This window comes from Equus quagga, chromosome 2 (assembly GCF_021613505.1).
Source record: "Equus quagga isolate Etosha38 chromosome 2, UCLA_HA_Equagga_1.0, whole genome shotgun sequence".
NCBI lineage: Eukaryota > Metazoa > Chordata > Mammalia > Perissodactyla > Equidae > Equus > Equus quagga.
Genome location: NC_060268.1, coordinates 129,319,030 through 129,339,382, shown reverse-complemented (window position 1 = coordinate 129,339,382; position 20,353 = coordinate 129,319,030). Strand labels below are relative to the sequence as shown.

General features: G+C 35.6%; 1 protein-coding gene across 3 annotated transcripts in view; it reads right to left on the bottom strand.

The window, feature by feature from the left end:
• The window catches only part of CTNNA3 (catenin alpha 3), a 1,485,947-nt gene that overhangs the window by 1,139,427 nt on the left and 326,167 nt on the right, over positions 1 to 20,353 (bottom strand). For all 3 annotated transcript variants that reach the window (XM_046655293.1, XM_046655294.1, XM_046655295.1), the window contains one exon: positions 16,600 to 16,863. In XM_046655293.1, coding sequence (XP_046511249.1) covers positions 16,600 to 16,863 — 264 coding nt within the window. The remainder of the gene's footprint in view (positions 1 to 16,599; positions 16,864 to 20,353) is intronic.

Below are 20,353 nucleotides of genomic sequence, written 5' to 3'. Positions count from 1 at the left end.
GTTGTGTTCATAGGAAGAGGTGAGTTCAGAGTCTGCCTACACTGCCATCTTGACAAGATCCTCTAAAGGGGAATGATTTTAATGACTCAAATGTAAGCATGAAGTTTCCTGTAGAACTTATAGAAACTCTACCAAGTCAAGAAAATTCACTTGTGTTCCTAGCTTGCTAGAAGTTTTAAACACATTATATTGAATTTTTCTAATGTTCTCTGTATCCTCTGAGACTAAAATATAGTTTTTCTCTATGGCAAATAACAGGAATAGATGCTTTAATGTTGAACTAACATCAGATTTCCAGAATAAATTTGACTTTGTTACAATGAGTTCTTTATCTATTGCTGAACAGTTCATTCACATTCTGTTTAGCTATTTGCATCCTTAGATTGGCATGTGACTTTCCTTCCTTATCTGACCTGTGTAGCGTGGGCACTATTGGTTTCACTAGTTTCATGTAATGAATTGGAAAGCTGGTACTTCTTTTGCTGTTCTCATGAAGTTACTATAGATATATATTTACATATCCCTGGGAGCATTTGTGGTAGCCCTCTTAACTGTATCTGGGCCCAGGGTTTGCTTTGAGTAAAAACTATTAACTACTAATTCAGTTTAATTCTTTAACTCACATTATCTATTCTTGAGCCAGTTATTTTCCTAAGAGTTTTTGCATTTTATCCAAATTTTCATTTTAATCAGTATAAATTTGTTCATGATATTCTTTCTTAGTATTGTAGTATTTAGAATATCTAGTAATAGTCTCCATAGTTATGCTCCTTTCTTTCATTCTTACATGAATATTCTGTCTTCTCTCATTCTTCCTACTCTAGCTTATCATCAGTTTGCTAATTTTATGAATCTTTTCAAAAAACACACTTTGGGGGGCCAGCCCGGTGGCATAGTGGTGAAGTTTGTGTGCTCCGCTTCAGTACCTGGGGTTTGCAGATTTAGATCTTGGGTGCAGACCTACACACCACTCATCAAGCCATACTCTCACAGCATCCCACATACAAAATAGAGGAAGATTGGCAACAGATGTTAGCTCAGGGCCAATCTTCCTCATCAAAAAAAAAAAGAGTCTAAGGTTAATTTAAAAAAAAAACAGACTTCAAGCTTTGTTGATCTTCACTATATTATCTATGCTTATGATTTAATTACTAACTTCTGCTCTTACCTTTATTATTTTATTCTTTCTAGGTCTTTTATATTGTTCTCTTTCAAACTCAAAGTGAAAATTTAGCTCATTAATTTTCAGCTTTTCTTCTTTCTTTATACAAATATTTTAGGTGATAAGTTTCCCACTAAGTACTGCCTTTAGCTATATCCTTTGAAGTTTGTTGTTTATTTTCATTATTTCACAGTTATAAGTATTTTTTCTTTCAATTGTAATTTATTCTTTGACCCAAGAGTTACACAGATGTGCTTTTCAAAAAGATTCCAAATAGTGAAGTAATTTCACTTATTTATCTATATATATTTCTAGGTGGCCTGTTTGATACCAGTTCTTTGAAAAATCATTGGCTTAGTAAGTGGTTAATTTTCATTAATTTCCCATATTCCTTAAAAAGTACATGCTACAACCTTCTGGTGAACTTAACCTTTTATTGATAAATAGTAACCATCATTAGCAATTTATTTTGACTAATATTAATACAGTTACATTAGATTTCTTTGGTTATGATTTGTTGGACATATATTTTTCATTCTTTGACTTTCAAGGATCCCCTATTTTTATGTTTTAGATGAGCTTCTCACAAATAGTGTATAGCTAGATTTTCTTTTCTAAGTTGGCACTCTTCGTGCATTTAAGAGTTTACTGGGGGGTTTTTGTACATTTATTATGATTACAGGAATATTTGAACTAATCTTATCATCATATTTTCTAATATCTGTTTGTCCATTTTTCCTTGTTTTTTTCTTCCATTTGTTTCTTCTTTTGGATCGACTAGGTTCCTAATTTTCTCATTCCATTTTTCCCTTCTCCATGTTTTCAAATTATACTATATATTGCTGTACATTTTTTAGTATTCTAGATGTTTTAATGTGCACATTTAATGCCTAAAGTAAGTCAATACGTTTATCTTTCCTCCAAAAAATACTAAGCTCCTAGAAAATTTAACCCATATGCCATTCTTCCTCAATTAATTGCTATTGTTTCCATGTGCATTAATTCTGTATTTTTAATTACATAAAGTTTACATAGTTATTAGTCCTTTATAAAATTATTTGAGCAGTAGCATACCCATATATTTACCATTTCTTCTGGTTACCAGTTCTTGCATTTATACCTTTTTTCTTTTTCTTTGGCAATTTCTTCTGTGAAGTTGTTGACAATAAATATCTTTGTTCTTGAAAGACAGAGGCATTGTGTACTGAATTCAAGGTAAACAGTTATGTTCTTTCATGACTTACTTAAAAGAACAACAATTCTACTGTCTTATAGAATTTATATTTAAGAAATTGACTATTAGACATAATTCTGCATGTGAATATCTACTTTTCTCAACACCATTTATTGACAAGACTATTCTTTCCCCCGTTGTGTATTCTTAATATCCTTGTCAAAGATTAGTTGGCCATAAATGTTTGAATTTACTTCTGGGCTATCTGTTCTGTTGCATTGGTCTATACATCTGTTTTTATGCCAGTATCATACTGTTTTAATTATTGTAGCTTTGTAATATATTTTGAAATCAAAAAGTGTGATGCCTCCAGCTTTGCTCTTCTTTCCCAAGATTGCTTTGGTTATTTGGAGTCTTTTTGCTTCTATGTGAATTTTAGGAATGTTTTTTCTATTTACATAAAGGATTCCATTGAGATTTTGATAGGATTCATATTGAATCTATAGATCACTTTGGGCAGTATGAACATTTTAACAATAGCGAGTCTTCCAATCTATGACCATGAGATGTCTCACGATTTCTGTGTCTTCTTTAATTTCCTTCATCAATGTTTTAGAGTTTCCAATGAACAAGTCTTTCACCTCTAGTTAAGTTAATTCATAAGCATTTAATATTTTTTTTGCTCTTGTAAATGGGATTGTTTTCTTAATTTCTTTTTCAGAAACTTTGCTGTTAGCATATAGAAATGTAACTGATTTTTATATGTTGATTTTGTATCCTGAAAATTTACTGAATTCCTTTATTGGCTCTAACAGGTTTTTTGTTGAGTCTTTAGGTTTTTCTACATATATGATTATGTTGTCTGCAAACAGAGATAATTTTACTTCTTCCTTTACAATTTGGTCACTTTACTTTTTTTTTCTTGTCTAATTTCTCTGGCTAGGACTACCAGTACTATCTAGAATAGAAGTGGCAAGAGTAGGCATCCTTGCCTTGTACCCAGATATTAGAAGAAAAGCTTTCAGTTTTCCCCCATTGATTATGATTTTAGCTGTGGGCCTTTTATATGTGAGCTTTATTGAGTGGAGGTAAGTTCCTTCTCTACCTAATTTATTGAGAGTTTTTATCATGAAGGATGTTCAATTTTGTCAAATGCTTTCTCTGCATCTATTGAGATGATCATGTGTTTTTTATCTTTCATTCTGTTAATGTGGTATTTCACATTGATTGATTTGCATATGCTGTATCATACTTGCATCCTAGGGATAAATCCCACTTGGTCATGGCATATAATCCTTTTCGTGTACTGTTGAATTCAGTTTGCTACTATTTTATTGAAGATTTTTGCAGCTATGTTCCTTAGGGATATTGGCCCATAGTTTTCTTTTCTTGTAGTGTCCTTGTCTGTCTTTGGTAATAGAGTGATGCTGGCCTCATAAAATGAGTTTGTAAGTGTTCTCTCTTCCAAAAAGAGTTCTATTTTTCAGAAGAGTTTAAGAATGATTGGTATAATTCTTCTTTGAATGCTTTGTAGAATTCACCTGTAAAGCCCTCTGGTCCTAGCCTTTCTTAGTCGAGAGGTTTTTGATTACTGCTTCTATCTCCTTATTTGTAATTGGTCTGTCCAGATTTTCTATTTCTTCTTAATCCAATCTTGGCAGGCTGTAAGTTTCTAGGAATTAGTCCATTTCTTCTAAATTATCTAATTTATTGGCATAGTTTATTGTTCATAGTAGTTTCTTATGATTCTTAGTATTTCTGTGTTACCAGTTGTAATGTCTCCACTTTCATTTCTGATTTTATTGAGTCTTCTCTCTTTTTTCCTTCGTCTAGCTAAAGGTTTGTCAATTTTGTTTATCTTTGCAAAAAAAAACAGCTCTTAGCTTCATTGATCTTTTCTATTGTTTCTCTGGTCTCTATTTCATTTATTTCTGTCCTGGTCTTTGTTATTTCCCTCTTTCTGCTAATTTTGGGCATAATTTGTTCTTCTTTTTCTAGTTCTTTGAGGTGTAAAGTTAGTTTGTTTATTTAGAATCTTTCTTTTTTCTTAATGTAGGCATTTGTCCCTACAAACTTTCTTCATAGTGCTGCTTTTGCTGCATCCCATAAGTTTTGGTATGTTGTGTTCTCATTTTCATTTGTCATGAGATATTTTTAAAATTTCCTTTTGATTTCCTCTTGGACCCAATGGTTGTTCAAGAGTGTGTTGTTCTTGAAAACACAAATGCTTAAAGATGCATGCACCCCTATGTTCATCACAGCATTATTCACAATAGCCAAGACTTGGAAGCAACATAGGTGCCCCTCAAGGGACAATGGACAAAGAAGATGTGGTTTATATACACAATGGAATAATACTCAGCCATAAGAAGTGATGAAATCTGGCCACTTGTGACAACATGAATGGACCTTGAGTGTATTATGCTAAGTGATATAAGTCAGAGGGAGAAGGTCAAATACCATAAGAGCTCACTCACAAGTAGAAAACAAAAACAACAACAAAAAAACACATAGCAACAAAGATTGGACTGGTGGTTACCAGAGGGGAAAGGGGAAGGGAGGAGGGTGAAAGGGGTGATTAGGCACATGGGTGTGGTGATGGGTTGTAAATACTCTTTGGGTGGTGAACATCATGTAATCTACACGGAATTCAAAAGAAATTATGATTTACACCTGAAATTTTTATAATGTTATGAACCAATGTTACTGCAATTAAAAACAAAAAGTGCATTGTTCAGTTTCCAAGTGTTTGTGAATTTGCCCATTTTCTTGCTGTTATTATTTCTAGTTTCATGTCATTAAAGTTGGAAAAAGATATTTGGCATGATTTTGATCTTCTTATACTTATTAAGATATGTTTTGTGTGATTATTAAGACATTTCATGAATATTATTCTTTTGCTATTGGGTAGAAAATTCTGTGTATATCTATTAGGTCCATTTGGTATATACTGTTGCTCAGATCTACTCTTTCTTCATTGTTTTTTTCTCAGAATATACTATCCATTATTAAAAGTGGGCCATCCTACTGTTATTGTATTGCTGTCAATTTCTCCTTCCAGATCTGTGAATATTTACTTTATATATTCAGGTGCTCTGATATTGGTACAGTATTTACAATTATTATACCTTTTTGTTGAATTAACCCACTCTCATTATATAATGACCTTGTTTGTCTCTAGAGACAGTTTTTGACTTAAATTCTATTCTGTCTGGTATAAGTATAGCCACTCCTATTTTATTTTGGTTACTATTTCCAAGTAGTATATTTTTCCATCCCTTCACTTTCAGCCTGTGTGTGTTCTGCAATCCAAAGTGAGTTTCTTATAGACAGTGCAAAGTCAGATCTTGGTTTTTTAATCCATCCATTCACTCTGTGTATTTTGATTGGAGAATTTAGCCAATTTACATTTAAAGTAGTTATTGATAGATAAGGACTTACTATTGTCAGTTGTTAATTTTTTTCTGATCATTTTATAGTGTCTTTCTTCCTCTTTTGCTGTCGTCTTTTGTGATTTGAGGATTTCTTTTTTGTAGTGGTATGCTTTAATTCCTTTTTCTTTATCTTTTATGTATGTACTACAGGTTTTCTTTGTGATGACCATGAGGCTTACATAACACATCTTATGGCTATAACAGTCTATTTTAAGCTGTAAACAACTTGACTTTGATTGCATTAAAAAACTATACTTTTACTCCCTCCTACATTAATGTTCTAATATTACATTGTACATATTTTTATATTGTGTATCCATTAACATAATTTTATATTTATTATTATTACTTTGTCTTTTAATTTTGATACAAGAATTAAAAGTGATTTACGCACCACCCTTATGGTAACACAGTATTCTGTTTTGTCTATATAATTACCTTTTCCAATGAGTTTCATACTTTCTCATGCTCTCATGTTGTTTAGTGTCCTTTCATCTCAATTTGAAGAACTCCCTTTAGCATTTCTTGTAAGGTAGGTGTACTGGTGATAAAGTCCTTCAGCTTTTCTTTACCTGAGAAAGTCTTTATCCTCTCTCCATTTTTGAAGAACAGGTTTACCAGCTACAGAATTCTTGGTTGGTAGCTTCTTCATTCAACATTTTGAATATATCACCACATGCCCTTCCAGCCTGCAGGGTTTCTGCTGAAAAATCCATCAATAGTCTTATGGGGAGTTCCCTTGTATACAACAAATCACTTTCCTCTTGCTACTTTCAAATTTCTCTGTGTCTTCAACTTTCGACAATTTGATTAAAATGTGTTTTGATGTGGGTCTCTCTGGTTCATCTCTTTTTGGTGTTCTTTCAACTTTATGGTTCTGGATGTCTATTTCCTTCTCAGGTTTGGAAAGTTTTCAGCCATTATTTCTTTGAATAAGTTTTCTTCCCCTTACTCTCTCTCATCTCCTTCTGGGACTCCCATACTGCATATATACCCACATGATGATATAGCACAAGTTCCTTAAGCTTTCTTCACTCTTATTTATCCTTTTGCTCCTCTAACTGGATGATTTCCAATGACCTGTCTTTGAGTTCACTGCTCCTTTCTTCCATTTGATCTAGTCTATGTTAAACCCCCCCCCATTGAATTTTTCAGTTCAATAATTGTATCCTTCAGCTCTATGATTTCTCCTTATTTTTTTATATTTTTCTGTGTTGAAATTCTCATTTTATTCATGAATTGTTCTCCTAACCTCAATGATCACCCTTATAATCATTATTTTAAATTCTCTGTTGGGTAAATCACATATCTCCATTTAATTAGGTCAGTTTCTGAAGATTTAGTTTGTTTGGAATATATTTCCTTGTTTTTTCATTTTTCCTGACTCTCTGTGTTGGTTTCTTTGCATTAGATAAAAGAGCCACCTTTCCCAGTTCAGAGACTGACCTCATGTAGGAGATGAACCTCAAAAATCAGCCCATCCAGAGATTCTAGATGCTTAAACCTTTGTACTAGTCTAACTGGAAAAGTTGGGACACTAGATGTGCAGTCTAATGCCATCCAGGAAGAAACTAGTAGTTGGGTTTTATGGCAAGCAAGCCAGCAGAAGGAGTCATAGGAAGACCCTACAGGACCATTCAAAACTGGTACTTTGTTCTGTATAGACCCCAGTGAGCTGGAGAATTCTGGGCCCCATCAGCCCCTAGAGGGAGGCAAGTTAGAAGCCAGACTTTCAGGAAAGTTGCCAGAAAAGTCAAGATACTAGATGTGTAGTCCAACTCCTTCCAAGGATAAGCTGATGACTTGGTTATTTCACTGGAGCAAGCCAGGGGAGGAGTCATGGGAGTGCTCCTAGGGGCACAACTGTTCAAGCTCCTAGGGGATTGGTAATCACCCACCTCATCAGCTCCCAGAGACAGGTGAGTTAGAAGCCAGACCTTGGTCAGCAGCTGGAAAAGATAGGATGTTAAATGTGCAGTCTAAACCCTTCCAAGGAGAAGCTGGAAACTGGGCTTTATTGCCTGCTCTCTCTGTACTGAGTCAGGCGGAAAAGTCACAGGAAGTGCTTGCATGCCTATTTAAAACTGCCTCTATTCTCGTTGATCTCAGGAGACTAATAAATACTCAACCCCAACAGTTCTCAAAGATAGGCAAGTTAGGAGACAGTCCCTCTGGTAGCAGCCATAAAAAGTGGGGCACTAGATATGTGGTCCAAACCTTTGTTCCTCAAGGTGAAGCTGGGAGATGGGGGTTCTCTCTCAATTATATGGTACTGTGATAGGGGTGGAGTTTATGGTGAGAGCGTGCCTCAGCTTTTCCAACTTGTTTTGGTGTAGGCATGTAACTGTCCAGTGTGCAGGAATCTCTCAACTAGTTTTTGGATTTCTATTCGAAGAAATTCATCCATGTTTAGTTTATTCTGTGCATTCATGGATTGAGGGAGAGTTAGGAGTCTCCTATTCTGCCATCTTATTGAGAATAAAGCTCTCCCTATTTACTTTTAAAAATATTCTTTTTGTCTTTGGCGTTCTTCAGTTTCACTACAATATGTGTAGATGTGGATTTCTTTTTATATATCTTGCTTGGGAATTATTGGGCTTGTTAGCTATGGAGATTAGTGTCTTCCATCAGTTCTCAGAAATTCTTAGTATATTTTTTATACTTTTCTTTGTTCTGGACCTTATATTAGAATATTTTAGAACTTGTAACATCATTCCCCAGGTGTCTTAACTGCTTTTTTAAAAATATTTTTTTTTTCTGTCTCTCTGTGGTGTATTGTTAGGAACTTCTTCAAATATATCTTTCAGCTCATTAATTCTCTAACTAATATCCTGTTTTGACTAACCACTGAATACTTCACAATTATGTTTTTCATTTTAGATAGTTCTGCCTCATCAATTTCAACAGTTTTTGTTCCTTCCTCATACTCTTCAAACTTTAGTGAATATAAATGAGGGAATAATGTATATTAATCATATTGATTTACATTTAGTATCTTATAATTTCAATATCTGAAGTGTTTGTAGATCTGATTCTGCAGTTTGTTCTTTCTGCAAAGTCTCATTCATAGTGGCTTCCTTGTTTGTGTGTGGAAACTTATTTTCCTTGGAACTGTATGAGAAATTTTTGTGGACTGGGTGTAAAGTGCAGAGAGAATTTTGACATTACTTCTGACAGGGACTTGGCAGTATTGCTAAGACAGAACAACTTTAAATTAAATTTTCTGCTGTCGTTTTAGAGGCTCTACAGATAATATGAATTCTGACCCAAAGTCCAGATAAGGACAGACTTATGATTAGAAAATTTCCAACATCTTTTGTATTCTTTTTCCTGAGCCACCCAGACCTGAGGTTAAGCCAGCCAAGTTCTCCTGCTATCTCCTACTGTAGTGTTTTTCTTCTTTACGGTCAAATTTAAGAATTCTCAGCTTCAGACAAGAGTCTCATGTTACTTCCAGTTGGCAGGCTATAGGCTTTGCCTTGTCCTCAGTTCGTGGTCTTTCAAAGTCCACGCTCCAAGCCATAATGGAAAAGGAATTTCCCCTTATCCCCCAGCACAATGCTGGTGCTGGTTTGCTAGCCTGGATTTGTGCTCTCTTTGTATCTGGCTGGCCTCAATGAACGTTCCTAATTCATTTATCAGATTATCCGTGTATTTAAAAATATTTTATTCATAATTTTTAGTTCTTCTACTTCACTGGATTTCTAGAAACCAAACGATTTTTAAAAAAATCATAATAAAGTGCTTCTAGATATCAGTGATCATTTTTCTTTAGCTCCTAAATGCCTATCTGATTGATAGAGGACCTCCTTTCATCTTCAGGTGAAAACATAAGAATACAAGGACTACGTTCTTTAAAATTATTACTCTTAGTAAAGGGCAGCATAATTTGGCAGTTGCAGGGAACCTAAACTAAGGCCAGATAGCTACAGAAAAAAGAGAATTGTTTTTCTTTTTGTGCTCCCTTATCACAGAAAAGAAAGAGGGCAGCATATTGCTTAGATATGGTTCTGGTGGTTTCCCTCACTGTAAATTCACATCCCAGTTAAAAGTTAGGTAAAGTAGAGCCATGCACCCCATGTGCCTACACTACCAGTTGGAGAAAGGAGAAAAAATAGGGTGAAGGAAAAATTCTCTTCCCTCCAATATTACAAAATGACATGCAGCATTCCTATATTCATTCTTTCCTTTCTTCCTTCATTCATTGATATTCTCCTGGCACTTACCATGTATAAAACATTGTTCTAGGTGTTGGGGATACAAAAGCAAATAAAGAAGTAGATGAATGATGATACATAAACTAATATATAAAAAAAGAAGATAAGAAAATAAACATGGCAGCTCTTTGAAAATGAGAAAATACTTCAAAACTCCTTTGTTATTATCATCTTTATCACAAGAGGACCTGGATAACACTTGTGGACTATGATTAGAACAGCTGCTTTTTCTCTCCACATAAGAGAAAATATGTCTTTTTGGACTTGGAGTTTCAAAGCAATTTTCACTGGAAAAGTTGCTTGCTTAAAGACATTTTCAAAATTCTGTTAATCTACAGTTTGACACTTCTCAACTCTCATTGAGTCACAAATGCAGAAGGAACACGCTATAATTCACATTAGGCTTTCCAATAAATCAATTGATTTAGCCTATGCAGCGTTCTAATTCAGCTTCTATTTTCCCCACCAATAAATCTGGGGTTTCATATCCACAACCAGCCGTGGACCAGAATGAAAGATTTAACAAAGCTACAGTGTGGTAGTTGTTGAGTAAGCATTCTGATACATTTCCACACTATAAACATTTAATGAGACTGACTCCCAACAGAGTATTTACTACATCAATTTATTTCATAGTATTATATTTGCAGAAGCAAGATAGAGCAAAGGTTATTTTGGATCCTTTACCAATACAGCTTCCTGTAAATAATGAAAAGTGCAACCATTTAATTTACAAAATCACTTAAAAAGGCTAAATGCTCAATAAATTCTGCTTTATCTAATACAGACAGCCTCAGCAGCTATTTGTAACTCAGATATAAAATATATTTAAAACTCAGGCATTTTATCGTAGTTTGGGCATCCCTAGCTTTGACTAAAACTCAGTTTCAAAGGTTGTTGAGACAGTATTAGGATTTTAGGGAAATATCTTTGGGAGTCCTTCCCACCTTGTTCAGAAGGAGTGAGTCAGCCACATGTCTTGAGAAAAAGAAGATTTCATCACTATGCCTATGCCCACTTCCATCAAAACTATATACACACACACACACACACACACACACACAGACACTCTTTCTCCTCCTTTCTAACCACTGCCATTTATTGCCTGTAGCAGCCAGTTTCAACTAAAGTAAGAAAAGAGAAGTCCCAGAAGGAAGAACAATTTGGAAATCTTCTGCCTTCTTCTATAATCGTTAAGAATATAGAATGCAGTATCTGGGTAAAGTGGATCTCTTATGCAAGCATCCCCTAATGCGATTCTGTTTAGTGCTATGAAAAATATGATGTACAATTTATCTGTCCACTCTAGCAAATTTCACCTCATCATACTAGCCATTCCCCAAATACAAACTATTTCTACTCAAATGACCCAGGTACAAAGACCTTTTCACTAAAAAGTTATTCCATCTTTTGGACTTGGTTACATTTATAATTTCTCTAGTGGTTCATATAGGCTAAGAATCTTAGCATAGATTGTATTGAATTTTAATTAAGTACATTAAGTTCTATCTGTGAGAATTCAATATAGCACAGAAGTTAGAAATACCTTATGGAATCAGAGAGACTAGATTCACATTCTGGCTACTACTACTCACTAGACTTCTGCTTGAGCAAGTTCCATAACCTATGTAAGTCTCAGTTTTATTTTCTGTAAAACAAAATAAAAATATTTACCTTATAGAGACTCTGTAATAATTAAGTGATAAATTCATGTTAAGAGTTTAGCTATCAAGAAATGTTGCATGTTAAATTATGGAGGACCTAATATTCTACTAGTATCATTGGTATAAAAATAGTAAGAGACATGGTCTTTCCCACAAGGAGCTTTCAATCTTATTATGAAGACAAGGCACATTTAACGGACAAGTTCATTGAGCACTCATTACACAGGGCAAATGATTAGATCATGGGGTATTATGAAAGAATCACCACAAACAAGAAAAATCTCAAATAAACAATCTTAAACTACACCTAAAAGAACTAGAAAAAGAAGAACAAACAAAACCCAAAGTCAGCAGAAGGAGGGAAATAATAAAAATTAGAGCAAAAATAAATGAAATAAAGCTAAAAGAATAATTAAAAGGATCAAATCGAACACAGCAATAAAAGTATCATACATCATGATCAAGTGAGATTTATTCCAGGAATGTAGGAAAGGTTCAACATCTGCAAGTGAATCTATGTGATACACCACATTAACAAAATGAGGAATAAAAATCACATGATCATCCCAATAGATGCAGAGAAAGCATTCAATAAAATCCAACATCCATTTATGATAAAAACTATCAATAAAATGGGAATAGAAGGAAAGTACCTCAACATAATAAAGGGCATATATGACAAACCCACAGCCAACATCATACTTAACAGTGAAAAACTGAAAGTCATTTCTCTGAGAACAGGAACAAAACAAGAGGACCCACTCCCACCACCCTTACTCAACACAGAACTGGAAGTCTTAGCCAGAGCAATTAGGCAAGAAAAAGAAATAAAATGTATCCAAATAGGAAAGGAAGAAGTAAAATTCTCACTGTTTGTGGATGACATGATTCTATATGCAGAAAACCCTAAAGAATTCACCAGAAAACTATCAGAAATAATTGACAACTACAGCAAAGCTGCAGTGTACAAAATCAACATACAAAAATAAGTTGTATTTCTATACACTAATAACAAACTAGCAGAAAGAAAAGTCAAGAATACAATCCTTGTACACTGAAAACTATAAAACATTGTTGAAAGAAATTGAAGAAGACACAAAGAAATGGAAAGATATTTTGTGCTCTTGGACTGGAAGAATAAACATAGTTAAAATGTCCATATTACCTAAAGCAATCTACAAATTCAACACAATCCCTATCAAAGCTCAGAAAACATTTTTCACAGAAACAGAACAAAGAATCCTAAAACTTATATGGAACATAAAATACCCCAAATAGCCAAAATAACCCTGCAAAAAAAGAACAAAGCTGGAGATATCACAATCTCTGACTTCAAAATACACCACAAAGCTATAATAATCAAAACAGCATGGTATTGGCACAGAAACAGACACAGAGATCAATGGAACAGAATTGAAAGCCCAGAAATAAAACCACACACCTATGGACAGCTAATCTTTGACAAAGGAGCCAAGAACATACAATGGAGAAAGGAAAGTGTCTTCTATAAATGGAGTTTGGAAAATTGGACAGCCACATGCAAAAGAATGAAAGTAGGCCATTATCTTACACCATAGACAAAAATTAGCTTAAAATGGATTAAAGACTTGAATATAAAACCTGAAACCATAAAACTCCTAGAGGAAAATATAGGCAGTACACTCTTCGACACCAGTCTGAGCCGTATCTTTTCAAAAACTATGGCTATTCAGGCAAGGGAAACAAAAGAAAAAATAAACAAATTGGACTACATCAGACTAAAAAGCTTCTGAAAGGCAAAGGAAACCATGAACAAAACGAAAAAATAACCTACCAACTGGGAGAAGATATTTGAAAAACATATATCTGACAGGGGTTAATTTCCAAATTATATAAAGAACTCATACACTCAACAACAAAAAACCAAACAACCTGATCAAAAAATGAGCAGAAGATAGGAACAGACATTTTTCCAAAGAAGATATACAGATAGCCAACAGGCATATGAAAATATATTCAATCATTAGGGAAGTGCAAATCAAAACTATAATGTGATATCACCTCACGCCCCTCAGAATGGCTATAATTAATAAGACAAGCAATAACAAATGTAGGAGAGGATGTGGAGAAAAGAGAACCTTCATACACCACTGGGGGGGATGCAAACTAGGCAGCTACTTTGGAAAACAGTATGGCGATTTCTCAAAAAATAAAACACAGAAATACCATATGATCTAGCTATCCCACTACTGGGTATTTATCCAAAGAACATGAAATCAACACTTCAAAGAGATTTATGCACCCCTATGTTCTTCACAGCTTTATTCACAATAGCCAAGACTTGGAAGCAACCCAAGTGCTCACCAATGGATGAATGGATAAAGAGATGTGGTACATATATACAATGGGATACCACTCAGCCATAAAAAAGACAAAATCGTGCCATTTGCGACAACATGGATGGACTTTGAGGGTATTATGTGAAGCAAAATAAGCCAGACAGAGAAAAAAAAACACCGCATGATTTCACTCATACGTGGAAGATAAACAAACACGTGGATAAGGATAACAGACTAGTGGTTAGCAGAGGGGTAGGGAGTGGGGAGGAGGGTGAAAGTGGTAAATGGGCATGTATGTATGGTGACACATAAAACTAGACTATTGGTGGTGAGCACAATGCAGACTATACAGAAACTGATGTATGATACTGTGCACATGAAATTACACAATGTTATAAGACAATATGACCTCAATAAAATAATTAAATTAAAAAAGGAGTCACCACTAATCTTCTACCATATTTAGACAAATAGTTCCTAAAACTTTCACATAGATACTAATAGTTAGAAATTTAATAAATTTTCACATGACTGCCGATAATTAGAAATTTAATAATGTTGGATTAGAAATGAAGAGACCTATTTAAAGATATGTAACTAAAGAAAAATCCCCCAGAAAGGTTATTCTAAATTTGAGTAAATTAAGTATCCAGTAAGTTTATCATTAAAGTAATAACGTTAGGAACAATATAGGAATTATGTTATGAGTTTAGTTTTTTTTTTAAGTTATCAGTAAAACTTTAGTAAATTTAATTGCATTGATTTCTTCATTACAGAGGAATCTGCTTCCAAATAGTCATCTCCACTAATGATAATAAGAGCAAAGATTGATTGAGCTCTTACTATGTGCCAGGCACTGCTCTAAGCATTTTTATGCTTATTATTCATTATTAATTCAATGATTCTGATAACAAGTTAAGTCCTATTACCATCCCCATTTCATAGGTGAGAAAACTGAGAGTTAATAAAATAACTTTCCTAAGGCCACATGGGCAGTAAGTGCCACAGCTGAGATAGGAACCCAGGCATTTGGGCTCCACAACACTTATCCTTAAGCACTACACTACATTGCCTCCCTTTAAGCAACTACATGTCTGACTTCGGTAGCCAACGATCTTTAATATCACACTTGAATGTCTGATAAATATCCCAAACTCAACATGTTGAAAATTGAATTTCTGATCTTTCTTTCAAAACCAGCTTCACACACAGTCTTCCCCATCATAATTGATGAAAACGTCATCCATCTAGTTGCTCAACGCAAAAAAAAACCCCAAAACCTTATAATTATCTGTGGTAGGTAGAGAGGGGTACTGCTCATCCCCCTTCCAGGTAGGACTTGCTGCCTAGCTGTGGAAAATGAGGCCAGCAGACAGCCCCCCGCTGTCAGTTCCTTCAGAATCTGCCTTAGCTTCAAGGGGCTGCTCCCCACTCCCACTTCCTGGGGGTCATGCCCTTCCCAGGGCAGGGTGATCTGCTTCTGGTCTGAAAGTCACAAAAAGGTCTAGCTATTTCTGCCTGACAAGGTTCCCACAAGGGCAATGCTCTCTCCAGAGATCCCTGCTGATTGGTCCAGGCTTTGTGAGTCTGGCTCACAGGTCCACTTCTTCCTCTGCTCTGTCCTACTCCCTCCCTCTTCTCTTCACACATGTTAATTCCTAATAACACCTCATGTAGCAAACTCCATCCACTGTGTGCTTCTGGATAGCACCCAGCCTGCAACACCAGCCAGGACTCCTCCCTTGCTCTCAAATCCTACATTCATTCTGTCAAATCCAGCTGGCTCTACTTACAAAATTTAGCCTTGATATTCACTGATGCCACTCTAGTCCAAATTAAAATGTGAGGTGGAATGAGGTGGTACATTTAAACTGCAAAGGTGGAAGCTGTGTTACAACAATAGCCTCCTGCCTAGTTTTTCAGCTTCTCCCTTTGTTTCCCTGCAGTCTATGCTCCCCATGCAGCCTTTTAAGACTCAAGTCTCAGTGCGTCACACTTCTGCTTAAGACCTTACAATGGATCCCCTTTAAGTTGGAGTAAAAGCCAGAGTCTTAAAAAGCCTACATGGCCTGCTATAATCTGGCCCCACTGGGTCTCTGACCTCAGCTCCTATCACTCATCCCCTCGCTCTCCCCACCCAGGCACCCTGGCTTCCATGCTGTCACTTAAACACTGGGGGCATGCCTTCAAGCTTTTGCTCTAAATCTCCATCTGCCCAATTCTCTAACTTCCTTCAAGCCTTTGATAACATCTCACTTTCCCAACATAATATTCTATACCATTTACTTATCTACAATGTTACTGATTTGGGATTTTGCCTATATTCCCCTGCTAGAGTGTAAGCTTCACAAGGGCAGTGATCAATTATATCACAAGCACAAAAAACAGTACCAATAATAAGTATTTGTGGAATGAGTAAATCCCACATTTCATAAGTTGATGTATGTAAAATAAAGTCATCATTTCAATCTAATTAACAATCACAATTTAAATTCACTGACTTCCTTGACAAAGATGCAAAGGAATCAGAAGTCTAATACTCTAAACTCCAACACATGGATCTGAAAACCCACTTCTATTTATGTTGATATTGGGACATCAAATCACATTTTACCTTTCTCTCAGCTTACCTCCAGCTCATCAAGGGCACTTCCCAGAGTTGCTGCCTGGGGTTCTGGCGGGACCAGCATATTCTGGATGCCTTGAGAAGCATTTGAAATTACATTGAGGGCATTCTGAATTTCTTCACAAACAGTGTCCTTGCTGGCTTTGAGGGAAGCAACATCAGAATGTTCCAAACAAGCTGAACAAATTGAATGCAAGAGGGGGGAGTTCTCCTTCAAGGAGGCCCGGGCTCCTGCAATTTCATCCCTCTGATTTGGAGATTTTAAGTCCTGAGGAAGAAAATAAAAAGAGAGTTTCCTTACAATGGGTTATGGAGAAAGATTTACACAAAGAAGCTCCATTTTTCTGCCAATATAAATGAAAAGAAAGCAGACACTAAGAAGTCTGCTATAAGTTAAAACCAAGGGCATCCATTATTTGTACATTCCTTCAGATTCTGATAAAGTTCTCCAATAGGAAAGCTGAGCCAATTAGCAAATAAAGGTCACAATGGTGCAGATGAATAGCAACTGAGCAGATCTCACGTTTGTCAGTCATATCCTTATAAGGCAGAGAAATACTCTGGCATTCACATTATTAAGTGCATTATAAGAGAGCTTGAATTACAAGGATGTTGATTACCTATTTCCGTAGATGCTGATGATTGCATTTAACCTTTTCATTAAAACTAAACCAATTCAGTTAAGAATAGTAAATTGAACCTCCCACCATTCAGCTATTATCCACTCTTTTCTAGAAATACTTACTAACAAATTAACCCCAGATCTTTCTTTCTTTGACATTTATTCAACAAATAGTTATTAAGCACTTAGCATATGCTAGCCCTCGTGCTGGCTGCTGGGTGTACAGACGTGAACAATCCTATGAGGACCTTGTTTTCCTGAAGCTTAATTCCTGTTTGAGGGGACAGGGGCCTAAAGACAAACAATAAACTCAGTAAAGAAATACACAAGACAACGTCAGGTATTGATAAACGCGATGAAGAAAACACAAAAGTGAAATGTCATAGAGACTGACTTGAGAGGAGAAAGCTGCTTTAGCTTGGGGGGTCAGAGAAGATATTTCTGCAAAGATGACATTTCCAGTAAATATAAATGAAATGCATTTCAAACAGGGGGAAGAGAGGGAAGAGAAAGCCCTGTATAAGTGATAGCTAATGAACACTAGCTCAAAATACAGTGAAAAATCCTGGCAAGCGCTACCTTAACCAAGTGGGGAAAGTTAACATCATCAGTGATGTCACATGGATATTGTGTACCCCTTGACATACTGTGACATGAAGAGCACTTCACCTCTCTGGTATTCTCTCCAGAAACCCACAATCTCAGTCGAATAATGAAAAAAACAACCACAAACAAAACCAGATTAAGGAACATCCTACGTGATCCCTGGGCAGTATTCCTCAAGACTGTTAAGGTCACGGAATAACAAGAAGACTGATTGAGAAACTGTCACAGACCAGAGGAGACTGGGGAGATATGACAACTAAATGCAATGTGGTATCCTGGGTTGGATGCTGGAACTGAAAGAAAACATTCAAGGAAAAATCGGTGAAGGCCAAATAAAGCCCAAAGTTTAGCTATTAGTGATGCATGAACGTTTGCCTGTTTTTTGTGGCAAATGTAAGATATTAACAATAGAGGAAACCAGGAGAAAGGTAGATGGAAACGCTCTGTACTATCTCTGCAACTTTTCTGGAAATCTAAAGTTGTTAATATAAATAAAATGTTTATTTTAAAGAAAACCAATTCAAGGGAACTAAACAATAGCTTATGCATCCCACATACAATATCTCATGTAATTCTTATAAAAACTCATGACAGATATTATTCCCCATTTTAAAGATGAGAAAACTGAGGCTTAGGGAGAATAAGTTCCTGAGCCAAGTAACAGAGCTAGACGGTGGCATTTGTCGTATTGTAATTCAAGTCAGTGTAACTGCTAAGCCATGATCCTGACAACTGGTATACTTTTTCCTGCACAGGAAGCCCTTATTTGCTTTCCCTTATTTGCTACTATACAAGGATGAGGACTTGTATCTGTGTAATGACTTATAGTTTATAAGGTGCTCCTAGATAGTGTCTTATTGATCATCATAACACCCTTTGAAGCAGTAAGGTTGGTGTTATTAGCCCCATTTTAACTAAATAGGTGTTTAGTGTAGGGAGATTAAGAGGCTGGTAAAAGAACTGAGATCTGAACCTAAGTCTTCTGATTGCAGATCCCATGATTTTTTCACAAGACTCCGCTACCTTGGGATAATGGTGCCTGAGGTTAATAAAGGGCTGTGCTACTGTATTTTTAGTTCCTTCCTTTCTGAAAATAAAGGCTGTCTGCTACTTCGTGCAAGCTTGCGGAGAGATTAACTTCTTTACGAGACGTAGGGAGGACAGTCAGAAGAAGCTGTCAACCCGTTGTTCATACTCACTAATTACCCAAGAAAAGCCACTTTGTGGTTTCTTGGCGTGCTATGATTTGCCCCTTATATTTCTAGTCTGGGTTCTAGTTTCAGCTCTGTCATTAGCACTACGAGTGGGGTAAGTCTTCTACTCTTTCAGTGTCTGTTTTTCCATCTGTAAAAATGGGGATAATGATACTTCTGCCAACCCTCTCATGAGATTGACTAAGCAATACATCAGAATTGGGGTATACTTGGAAAATAGTAGAGAATTATGAAAAGAGTACAGAATTACTTTCTTCCTTAAATTTATCAAACTTGGTGTACTGTTTTTGCCCCATGATGGTCTTAGTGATTTTCATACTCCCCACAATTTTATAGCATGATCTGTATTTCTCTCAGTGTGACTTAGAGGATAAATAATTTAATGTTTGAAAGGATTCACAGCTCCTTAAAGGAATAACAATAAAAAGTATAAATATTCAGAAAAAGCTGAAGAAAATTCTCTGCATATTAGAGTATAATCTAAACTAATTATATAATTCCCTCTAAAGTGACTTACCCATTATACTTCTCTATTTAGAATGGCACAGTCAACATTTAGGTAGTCTCTGAAAGGTGAAAGTCTGCGAACATATATTATTACAAAAAAGGATAAAGTTAAAAACATTATTTCTTTTACTCTGATGGTGGCTGTGTATATCTGACTGTTAATTGTGGTAACTGTAATGCTGTAGGGACTTTGAAATTTAAAAAATTCTAACATATTTTGGCTTTTTAGCCTATGCTTTGTTATCTCTGCCCAAGGCAATTACAGAATCCTTAATGAGCATGATTACACCAAAGAGCAAGCCAATAAAGCCTGTGAGAAAGGACAGATGCAGTGAACATAACAAAAATAACATATTATGGCAGCAGGTAGGGGAAAGAAAGGCAGGTTACAGAGTATGGGTAAGGGAAATTGAGAGAGCAAGACCATTTCTCCTAAAGCACATCCCAAAAGATAAATTTAATGCAGTAAATAGGCACAAAGATAAAAGAAGTAATGAATGCCATTGTTCTAAACAAGGTTGTGGTGGTGTTTGTGGTTGCTTTATTTGGCTTTAGCCGATGATACCCTGGATTCAAAGGTTCATAGGTTGTCTATTTCCTAAAATTTTAAACCAGGTCAAAACAGGAATTAAATGGTAGGGTCAATTAGGGATTTCTCTGGATGAAAAAGTACAAAGAATTCAGCTCCTCAGGGACTGATATTTATTTAATATCTTTTTTAAAATGTTCCCGAAGAAAAAGCTCACTTGAGATTTCCAAGTTAAGGAGACCTTAAATGCTTCCAGCTGATGAAGAAACACACAGATGGC